At 43.6% G+C, this 19,736-nt stretch overlaps 1 protein-coding gene across 1 annotated transcript in view; it reads left to right on the forward strand.

Annotated features, from left to right (window-relative positions):
• The window catches only part of LOC128979546 (neuronal acetylcholine receptor subunit alpha-7-like), a 63,805-nt gene that overhangs the window by 23,873 nt on the left and 20,196 nt on the right, over positions 1-19,736 (forward strand). Inside the window, exons 3-6 of the mRNA XM_054397835.1 lie at positions 9,433-9,477; positions 10,921-11,030; positions 16,123-16,202; positions 18,675-18,842. Of these exons, the coding sequence (XP_054253810.1) occupies positions 9,433-9,477; positions 10,921-11,030; positions 16,123-16,202; positions 18,675-18,842 (403 nt within the window). The remainder of the gene's footprint in view (positions 1-9,432; positions 9,478-10,920; positions 11,031-16,122; positions 16,203-18,674; positions 18,843-19,736) is intronic.

A 19,736-nucleotide genomic window follows, 5' to 3' on the forward strand; every position in this document is an offset into this window, starting at 1 on the left:
TCCCCCAACGACCTATAAATAATTTTGAACTCCAAGAAGCCAAAAATTACACCATTTTACTGTATTTAGGGTCTGAAACCTAAACCAAATGCTATATCTGGAAAATTTAGTGTGTAGTGGTTTTATTTGATTGAACAGTGTGTAAAACGATTGTGTATCCTAAGGACTACAGAATCATCCCAAATCTGATCATGTGCTTGCAAACAATCTCACTTAAACTTGGAGATTTTGTTGCTGCTGTGTGACATTTTTGGAAAACAACAAGAAATGGTAGCAGAAGAGTTTACTGGGGCAATAAAAAATAATGAAGATTTTTCTCCTGAAAACTGAGTCTGTGCCTTGCTGATCAAGAAACTCAAGAGAAAAAAACTGGACATACTGTTTTTGAGCACTCAGATGAAGTTGTTAGCACTATAAGCAGCATACTAGCTTGGAAGCACAGCAGTTTTTATCTTCTCTGTCAGAAACTTACCAAACTGTTAGTGGCAGTCTTTTAGCTTGCAGTGGGATTCCCATAGATCAGAGACTGCAAGGCTGTAGGGATTGGGACTTTATTGATTTTGGGTTGGTTTGGGTTTCTTTCAGCAGTGTTTCCTAAGAGGACATTTAAATTCAGGCATATCTTCACATCAGAGATGCCCTCGTCAATCTGTTCAGTTCAAGGTTATCTACTCAATTACAAGAATGTTCAAACTGAGAGTCCAAGAGCTGATGTGCAGCCAGCTCTTTCCTGGAGAGTTCTCCATCTGAATGAGAATTTGCAAAGATAGAGGCTGCTTGTCAGTAAACTCTGTGGAATAAAGTGAAGGAGGAAGGCATTGCCCAGCCCTGTGGTATACTTCGTCCAATGCAGCCCTTGCAGTGTCAGTTTCTTTGAATAATCTCTCTTACGTGGATGACACTGTCCATCATATTTGAGAAGTCATAGCAATCTGGTGAAGAGTCTGCTGACTGAGAGAGGTGAAACACAACCCCCATCTTCACAAAGGGAAAAAAGGAAGACCTTGGAAACCACAGGCCAGTCAGTCTCACCTCTGTGCCTGTCAACATCATGGAGCAGATCCTCCTGAAGTCTTTGCTAAGACATACGGAAAATGATGAAGAGATGATTGGCATTAACCAAGATGGCTTCATCAAGAGCACATCATGCCTGACAAACTTGGTGGCTTCCTATGATGAAGTTACAGCATCAGTAGATAAGGCAAGGGCAACTGATGTCATCTCCCTGGGCCTGTGTAAAGTGCTTGAAAATGTCCCACATGACATTCTGGTCACCAAATTGGAAAAGCATGGACTTGAGGGGTGGGCCACTTGCTGGTTGGCCACATTCATAGAGTTGTGCTCAATGGCTTAATGTCCAAATGGAGATCAGTGACAAGTGGCATCCCTCAGGGGTCTGTACTGGGACCAATGTTGTTTAGCATCTTTATCAGCAATATGGACAGTGGCATTTAGTGCACCCTCATCAAGTTGGTGGATGGCACAAGCTGTGCAGTCAGGTTGACACACTGGAGGGATGGGATGCCATTCAGAGGGACTTGGACAAGATTGAGAGAAGGGCCCAAGTTGGCATAGGGTAGGGGCACTGCAAATGTTCATGTTTCTAAAACCACCAGTCACAACAAAGCAGTTAAACCAAAGCTGTTGGGGGTGGCTTGAACCTCGTATTTCTTAATTTTGTGTATTTGGGTGGTTATTACTTTAACACTGTGGTTGCTGAGTTTCATTCCTGAGAAGCAATGACTTCAGCTCCTCAGAAAAAAACTTCCCTTCCATTTTCTATCCCTGGTCATAGAATCATAGAATCATAGAATCAAGAAGGCTGGAAGAGACCTCAAAGATCATCGAGTCCAACCTGTCATGGACTTTAAGAGCTCCCCTGGGTTTTGGAACATGCCAATGTCCCATTACTTTGCTGTGCTGTCATAGAGGCATGCAAGTACAAGAGGAAAAGGCAAAGGCAAGCTTGCAGATAGCCTGAGTGTGAATCTGATGAGTATTCAGGGCTGGCCTGTTTGGGACCTTGCTCTACCTTTTCCCCATTGCTTTTCTTGTGATTGCAAGCACTGAAAAAAGCAATGAATAACAAATAGCTTGGAATATTTGTGTCTACTCCTGTTTATTGAAACACCTTCTGACTGCACACAAAACACATGGATGGCTATTTTAGGATGAAGTACCCACCCTTGAGAATATACAAACCACTTACACACCATCTGTGGATGACTTGAGGTTTGGATGGAAGATTTACTGGTTTAGGATGGTGATGTAAGATCTTTTCCCACTGGAACTAAGTGTGCATGTCAGTTCACCCAAGCAGTCAGAGAGCAACATTGTGCTGGAAAGTTGCATGAGGCCCTCTGACCCAGCTTCTGGGCTCTCCAACAGAAGCATCTGTGAAACAGTGGGACATAGGTGGTGTCTTCACTCTGCCCAGAACCCCATAGCAGTATGGGGACAAGGAGTCCCTGAAATTTGTAGGTCTTTGATGAAGGAGGTGAGGTCAAGGAGTCAATAATGCAGCACACTTCACAGCAGTCCCAATCTTCAGGCACTTCTGAGTAGCTGCATCTCAGAAAAATAAAACTAGTTTCCTGAGGCAGGTACTCACAGCCTGAGGTCATGTCACATATTCAGGGCAAGAAGAGGTCATCCTCTTTTCCTCTACAGAAGCAGTGTAGATTGGAAAACGCGAGCAATAAAACAAGTAAGGCACAAATCTCTAGGCTTAACAGATTCCCAGACACCAGTTGTGTGAGGGATGCCTCCTCTGACACACTGGCTGGCAGCAGAAATTGGCATTTCTTCCCTTGTTCCTTCCTGAAGGTTTAGCACTTCCTGCAGAGGATTTTTCATGCTTTCCCCAGAATGCTCTTCTGGGGATGAGAATTCTTTGGGTTGTTAGAGGCAGTGGGACCAGGCAGCCTTATGCTGCTGCTCAGTGCAAAATCCAAATGCAGACTGGGCTGCTTGCTCTCAGCAAAGGGACATGTGCCTCTCCAAGATGGGACAGGGACCAAGAGGAATGTCCTCGAGGAGAAGCCAGTGGCAACATACAGATATGGCTTAACCTTAGGTGAAAAACACCTAAGAGAAATTACCTCCAACCATTCATATAAGAGAAGGCCAAAGCAGCAAAATGAGAAAAACAGGAAGACATGGGTATTTACTTCGGAGGTCTTTACGGTATCCTCCTTGACTTGACAACAATGGCCTGGTTGCATCTGCAGCCTGATAGGTGAAGAAATGCTCATCAGGCACTGGTGTATGCTTTTTCATCCTGTGTTAATCCAATGTATTTTGTATCTCCCCATCATTTCACCTTGGCTACGCACCATTTCTTCTGAACCCCATCTTCCTCCTGAGGGTGCTTTGTTACAGGTATTGAGAAGAAGGTGTCTCTTTGAAGCTGATGTTAGCATGACATCATTTCTTCCAAATTTTTAATGGGACTCCTGAAATGTTAAAGGCTGTCCTGAGGTGCTCACTGATTGTTGCTGAGGCAGGTCTCTGGTTTTGTAGGACTTCAAGCACACAATGTATTTAAGATGGGGTTTAGTTAATCAGATGAAGACTGTGGCAGATGGGTGTTTCAGCAATGGAAAGAACTGCCTGATTCAGTTGCAGACAGAGTGTACAAACATTTGAAAGCTTTATATCTTTAATCCTTTAGATACTCTTGGAGAGGAATCCTTCTGATAACAAAATTTTCCAAGTATTCATGTCAGTGTTTCCCTGTCTCTTGATAGCACTCCTGGTATTCAGATACAAAACAGTGTTTAAAAAACAAAAATTAAAAATTAACCAAAGTATCTATAAATAGCCTGTGGTGACATCTGAGAATCACCTGCTCACTTCGGGATTTTTCTGATCAATGTCTTGCAGTAAATAGATGACTAATTCAAATCCCAGTTCTATGACTCTGTGAGACAGCAAGGATTAATGACACCTGTCAGTCACCTGTTATAAATGCCTTGCTACAGAAATGTCAGGCTATCATATGATGTGACTGTGGAACCACAAAGGATTTTGGATTTTTGTCTAAGTACTATGACAGGTAATTATGTGGCTGAGGGCAGTTGCATTTATCTAGGTGTTGGCCTAGCAAGGGAGAACAGAGTGGCAAGAAGTGGTGCAAGAGGCAGGCAGGCCTGCATACATTGCAAGCTTTGGATTGAGAGCAGGAAAAAGAAAAACAAACTAAAACACTCACATAGAATCACAGAATTGTTAGGGTTGGAAGGGACCTCAAGGATCATCTGTTTCCAACTCCCCTGCAATGGGCAGGGACACCTCACACTAAATCAGGTTGCTCAGAGTCGCATCCAGCCTGGCCTTAAAAACCTCCAGGGATGAGGCTTCCACCACCTCCCTGGGCAACCTGTTCCAGTGTCTCACAACATTCATGGGGAAGAATTTCTTCCTAACATCCAATCTGAATCTACCCATTTCTATTTTTTTTCCATTCCCCCTAGTCCTATCACTACCTGACACCCTAAAAAGTCCTTCCCCAGCTTTTTGTAGGCCCCCTTCAGATACTGGAAGGCCACAATAAGATATTCTTGGAGCCTTCTCTTCTCCAGACTGAACAGCCCCAACTCTTTCAGTCTGTCCTCACAGGAGAGGTGCTCCAGCCCTCTGATCATCCTCGTGGCCTTTCTCTGGACATGTTCCAGATCCTTCTTGTAATAGGGGCTCCAGAACTGGACACAGTACTCCAGGTGGGGTCCCACCAGAGCAGAGTAGAGGGGGAGAATGTCCCACCATGTGTGTTGGAACAAATCAAACTCACTCTGTCACTCTCTGTGAGTCAAAGGTCGCTGTGGGATTAAGCAGATATCCATGGCAAAGAATTAACTAGGGTCAGGATGGAGATAGAAAGAGGAATCAAACCACTTTGTCTTAGCATGGGGACCTTTGAGGCATGTGCTGGAAAAGCATCTATGGAGGCTAGACATCTCCAGACTAAGCTGGGATCTTAGAAGGGCTGTTTTGATTGCTTTGCTGGAGGGAGAGCCAGGAACTGAAAGCCTGCCAAACACAGAGGGAATGTGACAATCATCCCCAAGGGGGACAGTGTCAAGTAAGACAGAAACTTAGCACAGTGTGATTAGTCAAATTTTCTCCTGGGAGAAAAGGCATCCTCACAACTAACTTCAAATCCCTCTGTATAAACCAATGACACACAATAAGGGAACTGCCTCCAGCACTCCCCAAGCTCAAAAATAAGCTTTTATTTAGGCAAAGCAATACTGCCCAGTAACTTCTCGGGACAGAGTCATGGTCACAAGTATCTTTCAAACAGACTAATGCAGTCCCTCCTATGCCCAGATATCTTAGAGATGTGTGTAGTCTGCAGGTCATGATGAAGACAGCAGGAGCTGTAATTCCTCGGTAGCTCTGGATGGGCATGGTAACTAGCCCACTCCAAAGGCAAAAAGGTTTCCTTATAGAATGCAAAGCCAAACATAACACCCTTTGAAAATTTATCAACCTGAAATTAATGATGAGAATAGACTCTGAATGGCCACAAAAATATCCTGAAGTAATGGTTAGACTTTGGGCTGACATGGAAGACCATACAAGGCATGGTTATGCTCTAGATAAACCTATGAGAATTCTAACAGGTAATCTTACCTTTGACTGCAAAACAGATCTGAGAAGCAGGACAAACAGGGTGAGCACAGTAGCCTTGTGATAAGAACACAAAGTGTGTCCAAGGTAATAAATTTAACAGTACCTGAAATACATAGCTGATGAATTGCTTGAAGTCAAAGCTGATTACCAAGGTCCTTAGCATCTGACTTTGAACAAAGAAGTCACAGAGGTGTGACAGCTTATCAGGCAAGGGCAACAGACTGTTTAGTGAAACTAGCAAGTCAACCCTTGATGCCTTCCTTTGGAGCTTGTCAAGTATAAATCTATTATGCCAGGTAAAAGGGAACTTCAAGAAGCATCTCTCTATGCAGGAAACCCATAGGTGTCCCAGATCTACTTTGCACTTTAATGCACCCACCTGTAGCTCTCAAGAAGCCAAAAAGAAGAGGAAGATCCCTTCCTCACCTTGCATATAGAGAACAAAGCATATGGGGAAAATGTTTCATTCTTCAGAGGAAAGGAATTGCCTGGCTGTTTCAGCCTGTCTTTTTGGTCATGGTGTTCAGGCTTCTTTAGCAGTTCATGGAAAGACTTCACAAGGACATGTGATCTTACATCACATCAGTATAAAGCCATTATTGACTGACAAACAACACAAAATATGGCTGGGATCAAATAAGCAACTCAGATAAACATCATGCTTACTATTCTTGGAAAAGACTTCAGGAATCCCTGGTGACCAAGAAAGCATGAGTCAGATGAGCCCCTGTGAAACTACCAAGGGAAGGGTTGCCCTCTGGGGGTCCAAGATGGTCTTTATCCTTTTGAATCCTTCAGCATACAAAACCCATGTCTCAACAGGATTAGTCCTGTGTGTGACTATATTTTCTTAATTTTCTGTGTACTGGTTTAGAATTGGAGCCAAGGGAACAAAGGGTATTACAGACAGATGGGGCCTCTGGAGGCAGGTGGTGGTTTGCAGGAGGAGAGGCTTGCTGCCACAAGTTGGGGAGCAGCAGGGCTGTGAAAGGGAAACGTATGAGCAGTATAACATGATACTAGCTGATTTTTGTGTGGCATCTGCCAGCAGCAGGAGCAGTTTAAGCAGGGACTCAAGAGGAGCAGAGAAGGAGGTAGTGTGATAGACAGTTTTGATGGAGGACTATGGTGAAGGCCTCTTTAATGCCTGAAGTTGGCTTTTCCTTGCAGCTCCAATAACCAGAAAGAAGAGAGAGAAGATCATTACACAAACAAGCTTTATGCTGAGTTCAGCGGTACCTGTGGTCCACTCTGTTTACTGGTGAATCAGGAGTTGGGAGACTTCTCCAGCTCAGCTTCATGCAGTAGACTGAGTCTGCAGTTCCTTCATGGGATGCACAAATAGTAAATCCAGAGGTCTCACAGAATAAAGCACACACCTAGTGATGCAGCTCAGTGTGAGATGATGCAGTTTACTTTTGAGCAGCTCACACCTTTCCTGGTTCTCCTCTGGCATTTTCCTTGCATATGAACTGTGAAGATAGTTCTGGAGGGGAGGAGGGGAAAAAAGAGATCAGGAATGCAGCTTGAGGTGAGCAGGCTGGTATTTTTCAAAAGTGAACAAGACAGTTTTTGGCTTTCCCACCTTGTTAACCAATAAGTGGTGGGAGGGAAGAGAAAACGTAATTTAGGATCAGAGTGAACCAAAAAGCCCAGGTACCTTTAGGCCTATGATTTTTCCATTGTGATTCTGAAGACCAGGCATTTTGGATGTTCATTGCCAGTGAAGAGTAGAAGTGGCATGGACTCAAGTGGACAAGGAGAGGTGATACAGAGATAGACATTTGGAAATGGCAAGCACTTGCTAACTCACCTTCTACTCAAGGGACATGATAAGAGGGGGTCTGCATGCCCATGATGCTCTGCAGGGTCTACATACCTGCCAAAGTAATTTACAATTGCAACATCTCCAACCCCAAATTCTGCAGACAACACGTACATGCTTCTTAGGTCATGAACACACACATACAGACACACAGACACATGAGTAGGCAGCTCAGGCACCCAGAGGAGCTGGGCACTGACATCATGGGGTTAACACCACGAGCCTGGAAAGTAACTTGATGAGAAGTGAGCTTGAGCCTAGACCTGTGGGTAGGCAGTGGAGATTCTCCATGGAGATTTGCTAGGCTAACGTATTATCTTGGTGAAGGTCACTGTTTGGCTGTTCTTGCAGCATACTTGCCCTAAGTCTTTCTATCCTGTTGGTGCCTTCACATTCCCACACTTCTGTGTTGTATCCTGCAGTTCAGTAATGGAGGGCTGGAGCTCACAGCATTTGCTGCAAGTTTTAACAGCAGCTTTGTCGGATGCTAAAACATCTCTATCCTTTGGAGATCTCATCTTCCTTATAATACAGCTAATCTCTGGGGTCTGCATGAGTTCCATGTTTCTCCCTGGCTATGGAAGAACAAAAATAAAACAACCAACAAAATCATAATTAATTAGAGAAGCGTAATGTTTCAAGAAGGGGAGTCAATGTGTAAGGTGGAAATCCAGGAGTAAACAGTTTGAAGGTATTTCCAGTTTTTAGTGGACAAATAAGCCATAAGATGTGACTTCCAACATATGCCCAAGAGGACTGAGCTGAATCAGAGGGGAATATTGCTCCTTTTTGGTATGTCTCTTGGCCAAGAATGTGGTTTTCTCAGAGAGTGGCTCTTTTGGTCAGGCCTGCCCCCAGCTACAGTGTTAAACCCAAGCTTCAAGATGCACCTTGGTGTGGAATGGATTGTACCAGGAGCTGGAGTGCTCTCTGGAGGGTTGAAAGTTGATCACAGATCGTGATGCTCTGAGGATAAAGAAACATCTCCACTTTGATCTGGAAAGAGCTGGACATACAGTAAGCCATTCCTACTGATTACCCCATCTTTGGCTCCTGGGAAGTGAGAGGCATGCCTGTAATGGCATTTGGAACAGTGGTAAGCAGAGATGTGGATCTGTTGAAAGAGCTGCTTCCTCATGTCTTCTGTGTGCAGGGTCTGAACCTACAGACATGCATTCTGTTCAGGCACTGCATGAGCTCCCTCTCAGGCAGCATCTGTCTGCTTTTTCCATGTACTGACATTTGGCTGAGGCCAGCCCTACGTTCCCTTTGAGCCTAAGCTAAACAACGAAACACCAATAGTACGAAGGAACTACACTTCCAGCACTGTTTCACCATCGTTTTGCAGCGGCAGCAAATGAGTCATAAAATCTTTCCAACTACTGCATGCTGTGTGGTACTGGAAATCATCTTATTTTGACCAGCTAACTAGAAGGAAAAGCTTCTGCTTTTGCTAAGCAGTCTGATTGTCTCCAGCAAAATAAGAATGGTTATCTATTATTTTAACTTCTGTTGTTGATCAGTTATGATAACTGTAGAAAATCTGTAGGTTTAAAAGAGCTATTATTTTCTGGGTAGTATAATGCATTTCAATGGGTTTGCACTCACTGAGATCATATTCCATTTCATAAAATTTGTGGATTTTTACCCAGAGTGTCTGGGTTTTCTAAAAGAAACAGAAACTCCTCTACCTGTAATGCAACTGTACTTTGACTCTCCCTTCCCTTCCCTTCCCTTCCCTTCCCTTCCCTTCCCTTCCCTTCCCTTCCCTTCCCTTCCCTTCCCTTCCCTTCCCTTCCCTTCCCTTCCCTTCCCTTCCCTTCCCTTCCCTTCCCTTCCCTTCCCTTCCCTTCCCTTCCCTTCCCTTCCCTTCCCTTCCCTTCCCTTCCCTTCCCTTCCCTTCCCTTCCCTTCCCTTCCCTTCCCTTCCCTTCCCTTCCCTTCCCTTCCCTTCCCTTCTTTTGTTCAAAGGATGAGAAGAATCAGGTATTGATCACGAATGCATGGCTGCAGATGGTGAGTAACCTGCTTCAATAAAGAAAAAAACCCCTTTCTAATAGAAAACCAATATTTGTGATTTCTTAGCTGAAAAGCAAGACTACTGTTTTTTTTTTTTTTTTTTTTAACTCGTCATCCCTGGCACCCCTCACTAATGATTTCTGGGAAAATCCCTACCTCTCTCTAAAACAGAGGGTCAGGATTGCCCTCATGGAGGTCAAGGCCCAAAGATCCCCAGCACTTGTCCCCAAACATGGAAGTGATGCACCCATGTTTCACTCTCACAATGGAGACTACTCAGGCTCATGGGGGGGCCAAGGACTATGAGCAGCACCATGCTGTATTGCTGGTGCAGTGCTCAGGCACATCAGTGGGAACTTTGTCTTCCCACTTTTTTTTTTACAAACCTTCTTCACAAATCTTCCTCCTCTGTCTTCTGTCACCTGCTCCAGCTGAGGAGTGTCCAGCACTGGTCATACAAGGTAAGTAAAACTAATCTTCTCTGAGGGCTTTGGAGAGGACAGTTTCCCATCAAGTCTGCTGCTGGATCTGTAGAGCAAGAGACATAGCCTTTTCTTATGGCATGTAAACCAATTTACTTAAAGGCCAGCACTCAGTAACCATGCACATCTAGAAGGAAAAACCTATGGGAGACTTGAATGATAGAATTAATTCTGCTTTCACATTAGCAGCCAAATGCTATCTCATTTTAATGGGTGCAGCTGAACAGCCTGTTTCTTCTTCAGCTACCTGATGGGATTTGCAGCAGAATTGAGTTGTTTTCTACTGCAAAACCTAACCCAGACCAACCTACAGGTCTACAAGGCTGTTAAGAGAGAGCCTATGGGTCCCTTTGCAGAGATGTTCATCTGATAGATATTTCCCTTGCAGCTCTCCCACAGAGTATTGCTGTAAGTCACAAGGTTTAGCACAAAAGCTGTGCAGCACCTTTCTTGAATTAACTGTTTGTGTTGAGATGGAGGAGATAAGATTAGAAACGACCACACTGGATACAAAATTCACTTGCCTACCTCTCATTGCAAACTGGTTTTTAAGAGAATCACCTAAACAAATCAAATTATTTCCTCCAAATAGGAGGTCTCAAGATCACAGCCCATGTACTGCTCGCGGTACCCAAGACTCAGCTCAGAAACAGTGTGCCTCATGGAGGTGCACGCTGCCATTGTTTCTTCCAGCCCACCAGAGAAGGTTTGAGATGCCTGGCTTCGGGTGAAAAGGTACAGATTAGACCCTAGATTCAAGTACAGCTGGCAGAATTAAATCATCACACTGCAGGTTCCTCAATATATATGCCAACATTTCTCAATAATTAAAGCCAAGCATTTGACTATTATACCACTGATATTACAACTGGCAACATCCATTCTGTTCCTACAATATTCCAGGAGGTTTAGAAGACTTTTACTCTCTCATATAATCCGATGTATGTATTTCCAACAGAACTGGGTTGACGTTTACTTGTCTTGGGATCAGTCTGAATACCCAGGGGTGCAGAACTTGCGATTTCCAGCTGATCAGATTTGGGTACCAGACATTCTTCTGTATAACAGGTAAGCCAAATGTGCAATGGCTGGTGGGAGCCTAGAACTAGAGCATTAGGTTTTGGAAATCAGCCACGCTTCACTGATATTCTGGGGCTTTTGCCATCTGGGATCTGGCTCTTTTGAAACAGTAGCAATTAAAGCAAACAAGCACTACCTATAACAGCCCAGTCCAAGTCTTCCTTACTGTAGCTCTGCAGATGACTTCCTAAACTTTTCCCCAGTGAATGCAGAGAGAAAACAATCCATATGCTCCTTAGAATTACCATGGGTCTCCTGGAAAATTATTGACACGTCTCTGATATAGTGTTCCTGCCTGTGCTAAAAAAATCATTTTTTATTCTCACAGTCCTTATCATTCATGTTTCATAAATCTCTCCCACATTCCTTTTCCCCTCTGAACACTCTCTAATCTGTTTCCACCTCTAGATCTGAATCTAGCCAGCAATTCTGCAGTGTTGAATGGAGTGGAAGGTCTCTAGACAGATGTTTCCTTAATGCTTTCAAGGAGTAGGGGATTTTGCTCTAATTTTGCTTAATTTCAGATTTATTTTTTGATCTATCACAAACCCTAGATGCTGTACTTCAGCCTTGCTGTTTTATTAGATTTTCACTTATATGTCTTTCTCTGGATGCTTTTAAGGGTAATACTTTCTGATCATCCAAACTGAAGTTCATTCTGTTGGTTCCTTCAATTCACCAAGATCCGTTTTCCATACCAAGCCCTCACTATGAGATATCTGAAGAAGGCTTGGAGTGATCTGGATTGCTTAGGTGTTCTCAGTTACTCCTTATAGTCTCTTTATTCCTTTTCAGTCTCTAAAATGGAATCATATAGCATCGTCCATATTGCTGTAGTTTGTTTATAAGATTATGATGTGACAGAGACATTGTGAAGCTGGTAGGGACAGGCTGGGTTGATGGGTTGAGGTCAATTTTATGAGATTTAAGGCTAAGTACTGGGCCCTGAACTTGGGTCACAAGAACCCCATGCAACAGTACAGGCTTGGGGGAGTGTGGCTGGAAATCTGCCCAGCAGAGAAGGACATGGGAGTGCTGGTTGACAGCCATTTTAACATGAGCCAATAGTGTGTTCAGGTGTCCTGGCCTCGATCAAAAGCAGCATAGTCAGCAGGGGTACAGAAGTGATCGTGACCCTGTACTTGACACTGGTGAGGCTGCACCTTGCATACTGTGTTCAGCTTTGGGCCCGTCACTACAAGAAGTACATCGAGGTGCTGGAGCACATGCAGAGAAGGCCAACAAAGCTGGTGAAGAGTCTAGGGAATATGTTTTATGAGGAGCGGCTGGGGGAACTGGGATTGTTTAGTCTAGAGAAGAGGAGGCTGAAGGGAGAACTCATTGCTCTCTACAACTCCCTGAAATGAGGTTGTAGTGAGGTGGGGTTGGTCTTTTCTCCCAAGTAACAGTAGAATGAGAGGAAATGGCCTCACGTTGTGGCAGAGGAGGTTTAGATTGGATATTAAAAATTTTTCTTTATAGAATCATAGAATTGTCAGGGTTGGAAGGGACCTCAAGGTTCATCTAGTTCCAATCCCACTGTCATAGGCATGGACACCTCACACTAGATCAGGTTGCTCAGAGCCACATCCAGCCTGGCCTTAAAAATCTCCAGCAATGGGGCTTCTACCACCTCCTTGGGTAACCTGTTCCAGTGTCTCACCCCCTTCATGGGGAAGAACTTCTTTCTAATATCCAATCTGAATCTACTATTTCTAGTTTTGCTCCATTCCCCCTAGACCTATCACTACCTGACATCTTAAAAAGTCCCTCACCAGCTTTCTTGTAGGCCCCCTTCAGGTACTGAAAGGCCACAATAGGGTTTCCTCGAAGCCTTCTCCTCACCAAACTGAACAGCCCCAACCAAAAGAGTGGTCAGACATTGGAAGGGCTGCCAAGGGAGGTGGTGGAGCATGGTGGGTTGAAATTACCCCCCAACAGAAAATTGCCAGACCAGCTCAGTTAGAAAGCAAATAGAGCTGTATTTACAAGAAAGACTACAATCTAAATACGAAATGCAATGAATAGGTACAAAATACACAATATTTACATACATTTACAATTTTTAAACAACACAAGAACCCCCCTGGACAAACCAGGGGGCTACTAATAGCTTCCTCTTCCTTGATCCCTTCCCTCCCTCTCTACATGGGACAAAAGAAAGAGCAGAGAGTTGCTGTTAATTATCTAACCACAAGAAGAACGTATTCAAGGTCAGCAAAGCCAGCAGAAGCACAAGTTGGTATCTGCCTGAGCAAGGGAGCTGAAAAGAGAGTTATTTTACAGATCTAACTTTATGTTTGTTATCTGTCCAATGGGATTATTTAGACTTTGTTATTATTTTCCTTTATACATCTAATAGTAATTTATTTATATTCTATTACTTATCTATTCAAGATCTGTTGAAAATTTTCTAGGCACAGCCTAAAACTACCACATGGAGTCACCACCCGGAGGTGTTCAAAAAATGTGTAGACACGACAATTCTGGACTTGGTTTAATGATCACGGTGGTATTAGGTTGATGATCGGACTCGATGAACTTAGAGGTCTTTTCCAACTGAAATGATTCTATGGTTCTGTAAATTTGAATATATCACCTGCCTCCTCTGACTCAGTCAATAAGACTGACTGACTGTATGCCCAGCAGATTGAGAGAGGTGATTCTGCCACCGTGGTCTGGTGAGACCTCACTTGGACTATTGTGTCCAGCTATGGGACCCCCAACACAAGAAAGGCATTGACCTGCTGGAGAGAGTTGAGAGGTGGACCACAAAGATATCTGATCAGAGATCTGGAACATGTCTACTATGAAGAAAGAAGAATTGAGACTGTTCAGCCTGGAGAAAAGAAGGCTCTAGGGAGGCCTTATAGCACCAAATGGGGGCTTACAAGAAAGCTGAGAAGGGACTTTTTACAAGGGCTTGTAGTGATAGAATAAGAAGAAACGGCTCTAAGCTTGAGGACAGCAGATTTAGACTAGATATTAGGAATAAATTCGTTACAGTGAGGGTGGTAAGACACTGGAAGATGTTGCCCAGGGAGGTTGTGGATGCCTCTTCCCTGGAGGTGTTCAAGGCCAGGTTGGTATTCCTTCAGCAACCTGCTCTAGTGAAGGTGTCCCTGCCCATGGCAGCGGGCTTGAAACTAGATTATCTTGAAGGTCTCTTCCAAACTAGTCCATCCTACAAATCTGTGAACTACATTTCAATATCTGAAGAGGACTTACAGGAAGGCTGGGGAAAGACTGTTATGAGAGCTTGTAGCTATAGCATGAGCAGAATTAGTTTTCACTGGATCAGGGTAGGTTTGGGTTAGATATAAGGAGGAAGTTCTTTACAAAGAGAGGGGTAAAACGCTGGAAGAGGTTGCCTGGAGATGTGGTTGAAGCCCTGTCCCTGGTGACATTCAAGATGAGACTGGATGTGGTCCTGAGCAGCGTGATCTAGTTGGAGGTGTCCCTGCTCACTGCAGGGGTGCTGGACAAGATGACATTTCAGGGTCTCTTCCAACCCAATGCAGTCTGTGAATCTGTAAAATTAGACTGAATTGATGCAGTTGCCTCTTGACAAGTCTTGTGTCAGCTTTTTTCACCTCATTATCTCTGAAGTTAGGCTGATGTCTTTATGATTTTACCTAAAAAACCCCAAACAGAATTTTATTTGGTGATCTCTAATTCACCAAGACCTTCCTTGTTCTCCACAAGCTCTCACAGATAATTAATTGTTAATGCATTAGAGGATATTTCGGCTAGTCCCTTCATTTCTCAAGAGTAATTTTATCAACCCATCCAACTGGAATCTGCCTTATCTACACTTTTTAACCAGTTCTTTCCCTGTTCTGCCCTGGATTCCTGTCACTGTGCAAGAATTAATTATGGTCATCCACAACTCATGAGGAATAAAACGCTGAAGGTGCAGGATACAGCAACTCTCCACACCCTGTTGTTTCCTTCCACAAGAAGTAACAAATCTACTGGTCCTGTGTCTTTTCCTTGTTTTCTTTAATTTACAAAACCCCTTTCTTGTTACCTCTTATGTCTTCTGGTAGTTATCACTTGTTCTGCACTCAGTATTTTACCTGCTTTGTTTTGTGCTGGGGACAGCAGTGAGAAGGACTGAGGACCCAGACACGAACAAATAGCAGGTCACAGGAGGAACAGAAGGTCTGAGTTTTACACATCTGGTTGTGAGACAGGGTTTGTCAGATGGTGTGGTCATGCAACATAGAACTGTACACAGCCATGACAGGCAAGGCACTAAAGCATCACCCAAGGGAGCTATTTGTAGTTAATTTCTTCTCAAGAGACCCTCCAGAGCAAGCCCCCAGGCCTGCACCCTTAAAGAATTCTTGTTCTTGACCAGCTCCTTTCTCCCTTACTTTTCTTGGAATTACTGGAATCCTGAAGAAATTCTCTTTTCTTGGTCCATATCATCTAGTTTTGCTCTTAAGAGTCTCAACCAATCTCCTCCTACAAGTCCCAGATCTAAACCAACCAATGCCTTCTTCCACAGCTTGAAGAAACCCTTGCCTCCTCTGCATCTTTAGAGTCTGTGGAATGGTTGTTTCAGGCCACCATTATTGTTGTAACAGATATCTGGGTAACAGATAACTTAATTTACATTGTGAACTGCCTGATTCTGACAGCATCCCTGGAAAATCCTCATTATCCTGATTGTCCAAATTTTGGATACATTTTTGCTCCTTTTACTTCTGTCTTTGCTCTGAGAAATCTGACAGCTCTGTCTCTCATTTCTTTGAGGACGTTGCAACATGCAAACAGCATGCCTGGCTGCATGCCAGCAGTGTCTATAAGAAGCTGAGATGCTGACTGAGGATGGAATCTTCAACCAGGTGTAGGCAACCCCATCTAATTGAGTATGCCTCTGCTTACTGCAGATGGGGTTGGTCTACATGACCTTTGGAGGTGCCTTCCAACCCAGACCATTCTATGATTCCATGATTTATTTAGACATTCCATGCATTAAATTCAGCCAAATGATTATTTCAATTGTGTTGACAGTTTAACTCACACATCAGCTGACTTTTTCTGTGTTTTTGTTTTATTTGTACTGTTATAGTGCAGATGAAAGATTTGATGCAACATTTCACACAAATGTGCTGGTGAATTATTCTGGATCCTGCCAATATATTCCTCCAGGTATGGCATGGAGAGAATTTTTTTTGCCTTAAGACAAATAAGTACAAGCAGTTTTATTCATGAATGAAAGGTGTTTAGGAGCAGTCTGTAGAAATTTTGCAAGCCATGTAATTATGGGAGAGACACCCACTGAAATAATTTAGGTCTGTAACTGGTGGTGTATTTCCACCTCACAAATCAATAAATCACTCTCCTGAGTAATTTGCTTATTGCATTCAAAGACTCATCTGAGGTGTTATTTAAAGCAAGGTGGTGCACATACACAAGGGAGCACAACAATGTGCACATGTCACGTGCAGTCCACTTAGCTCTTCCTTGAGAATGGAGAGGTGTGTCACCATAAGAGACCCCAAGGGCAGAACTCTTCCTGCAGTGAAGTACTCCCTGCCAGGCTAAGGTTAAAATGCCAGGTGAAAACACAAACTGAGAGTGGTGTCAGCCAGCCAAACATGGCTGTTAGCCTGCTCTCCATCTACATCATCAATTCAGTGCCTGAAGGGCCCAGCAGCTAGGGTCTACCAGCAAATACACAGGCTATACCCTCAGTTACAGTGAGCAACCACTGCAACAGATCAGAAATGTCCAAACTTCCTATCATAGGTGCTGAGACACTGACCTCAAGCATGCCCACAGGGCTCACCAGGGAACAAATAAGCCTTTGCTGATGACGGGTCTCTGTTGATCCCTACCCCTGAGACTCATTCAATCATTCATGTGGACACTCCGGGACAGAACTATGGATAAAGGTTGCTCTCCAGGGAGCAATATGAGACAGGAATAAAATTGGCAAGTACCAGAATTAAGCCTTCTCCATCCCTCCGGGTAGGGAGGTTATACGGAGAGTGCCAATGTGGGCAGATCAGGTGCCCTGCTCCTCTCAGTGAACTACAAACTACATGGTGAGGAATTGTTTACTTAAGAACCTGAGGAAGGAGTAAGGAGAGAGAAAGTAATGAAGGAAATCCATTGAGTGTAGCACAGGAAATTCTTTATTACTGGGATTAAGCTGCTTCCAAACTACTTTGACAATTTTAGAAGGAAAAAGTTGTTAATCAGCCTACTGACGGGCAACAAGGGCTCACAGAAGCAGCTAGATTAATCGAGACACTGGAAAACATAGAAGAGTGGAAAAGACTGTGTTTTTAAAACTACATGAAAGCTTTATTTCCCGTGACTCTGAAAGTAGGTTGTACTCACTGCTGCCCTCCATTAGAGAAAAAGATATGTGAAGGCTAAGAGAAAAAGGAAAAGACGGTGACAGCTATCTGCTGTTAAGGAAAGGAGCACAGCCAAGATTCAGGAGAAACTGGGAGAAATATCCTAGTAAATAACCCATCCGAAAATGCCCATGATGGTAGAAGTCAGACCTCCCAGAACAAGAAAGAACAAATGTAGGGAGAACCCTGTCACCTCAGTGGCAGTGTTGTTGCCTGGACATGGTCTTGCACACATGGTTATGCCACAGTGCCCTCAGCCTTTGCAGGAGCAGGCAAAAGCAGTAATCAAGAATCTCTCTTCAGGAAATTTTATCTTCAGAAAGTGTGGCTCAAGAATTTACTGCAGAACAACAGTTAGTTGACTCAGAGATGGGATTCACAGAAACAATTATCATAGAATTATAGAATATTTTGACTTACAAAGGTCATCTAGTCCAAACCCTCTGCAGTGAGCTGGGAGATCTTTAACAAGGCCAGGTTGCTCAGAACTCATCCAACCTGCCCTTGAATATTTCCAGGAATGGGACATCTGCTGCCTTTCTGGGAAATCTATTCCAGTGTTTCACTACTCAGACTAAGGTAGGTTAAGTGCAGTATTGAAGATAATTTTCCAGTGAAGCAGAAGTTACCTGTCCTTAGTATAACCCTTCTGAACTAGCCATTATGCAGTGAGCTGGTGAGGCAAGGGGAAGACTGCAAAGCTGCAAGCCCACAAGGGTGATGTTTTGCAGGGGTGAGCTCTATGCTCTACCACCAGCTGTCATGATGCAGGCTGTGATGATCATCTTCCTGACTCTCCAAGGCTTCCATGATGCCAGGCAGCTGTGGAAGTCCCACAGCCATAGCGGTGGCCCCAAGAAGAAAGAAACCAACTAACCAAACAAACAAGAAAAGAGCTTTTCAGCCTTCCTGTCACAGTTCAGTGATATCTATATACCCTGTTCTCCTGTCAGGTTTTACAGTATTGCCTGTGATTTCCTGGGGCCAGCCAGAACTAGAAGACAGGCTGACTCCTGGGTGGCTAGAGTCACTCAGGCAACTGACCTCAAGGAAAAGGGAGGAATCTTCAGTGGTGCCTCAGAAAGGGAGGTTATTCCATTCAGAGAAGCATTTTTCACCTCTGCTATTTAGTTACCCCATACGTACATCACACAGACTTTTGAAGAAGAAAATTGCTCACAGTCAATGGGAAAAAGAAGGGCAGAGATGAATTGCACCCTGCATGTGCTTGATTTCGACTGATTTCTATCCACAGGCATTTTGAAGAGCACGTGTTATATTGATGTCCGCTGGTTCCCTTTTGATGTGCAGAAATGTGATTTGAAGTTTGGGTCCTGGACTCACAGTGGCTGGTTGATTGACCTGCAGATGCTCGAGGCTGATGTTTCCAACTACATCTCAAACGGAGAATGGGATTTAGTGGGTAAATTGGCAGGCCTGACAATTTTCAGTAGCATAATTTTCAAAGGTGCACCCCAAATATATAGAAATTATCAATCTTACTGGGACTTACTGTTACAGTGGAGAGCTGGAATCCCCCTCCCACACTGACAATAACCAGACTAGCTCAGTCCAGAAGCACATAAAGCTGTATTTACAGGCAAAACTACAATCTATGATGAAATGCAGTGAATATGTACAAATATACACTATTCACAACATTTACAAATATGTACAATCAACAGAAAAACACAACAAAGCCCCTTGGGCACCCTAAAAGAGAGGGGCCATGCTTCTTTTCCTCCCCCCACACCAGAGCAGGCAAAAGGGAAGAAAGCCAAGAAGCAGAGAGAGGTTTGTTAGACTTAGCTTGTCAAGGTCAGCATGCAGGTGTATGTTATCTTCAGCCAGGAGAGAGAAGAAACAGGCAGACAGACTGAGAGAATATGGACTGCCTGACTGCCCATGTCTTGTTTTGAGTACTGACTCTTAAACATTTCTATCTCTCCAATGGAAGTGTTTAGAATTATCATTATTTGCTTCCTTACACCCAATAGTGAATTATTTACATCCTTTCACTTTCTCTGCTCAAACTTCATGAAGAAAAATTAAAGACACAGTCTTTAAAACCATCACAGTTATGAATCTGTGAAATATAGATATTAGAAGTTTCTATGTAAGAGGTAGAAAAAAAAAAGGAAAAAAAATTACCAATAAGAGACAACGTTTCAGCCACATTCTTAGAACTCTCTCTGGAAATACTGTGCTCTGAAGCAACTGCCTGCAACGGAGTACATGAATAAAATGTAGTTCTGATGCATCTAAGCAGTTAGCTAGTTCTGGATGTGTTTCCCATACATCCAGAACAGTTTTCTCA

This window comes from Indicator indicator, chromosome Z, assembly GCF_027791375.1.
Source record: "Indicator indicator isolate 239-I01 chromosome Z, UM_Iind_1.1, whole genome shotgun sequence".
Classification (NCBI taxonomy): Eukaryota; Metazoa; Chordata; class Aves; order Piciformes; family Indicatoridae; genus Indicator; species Indicator indicator.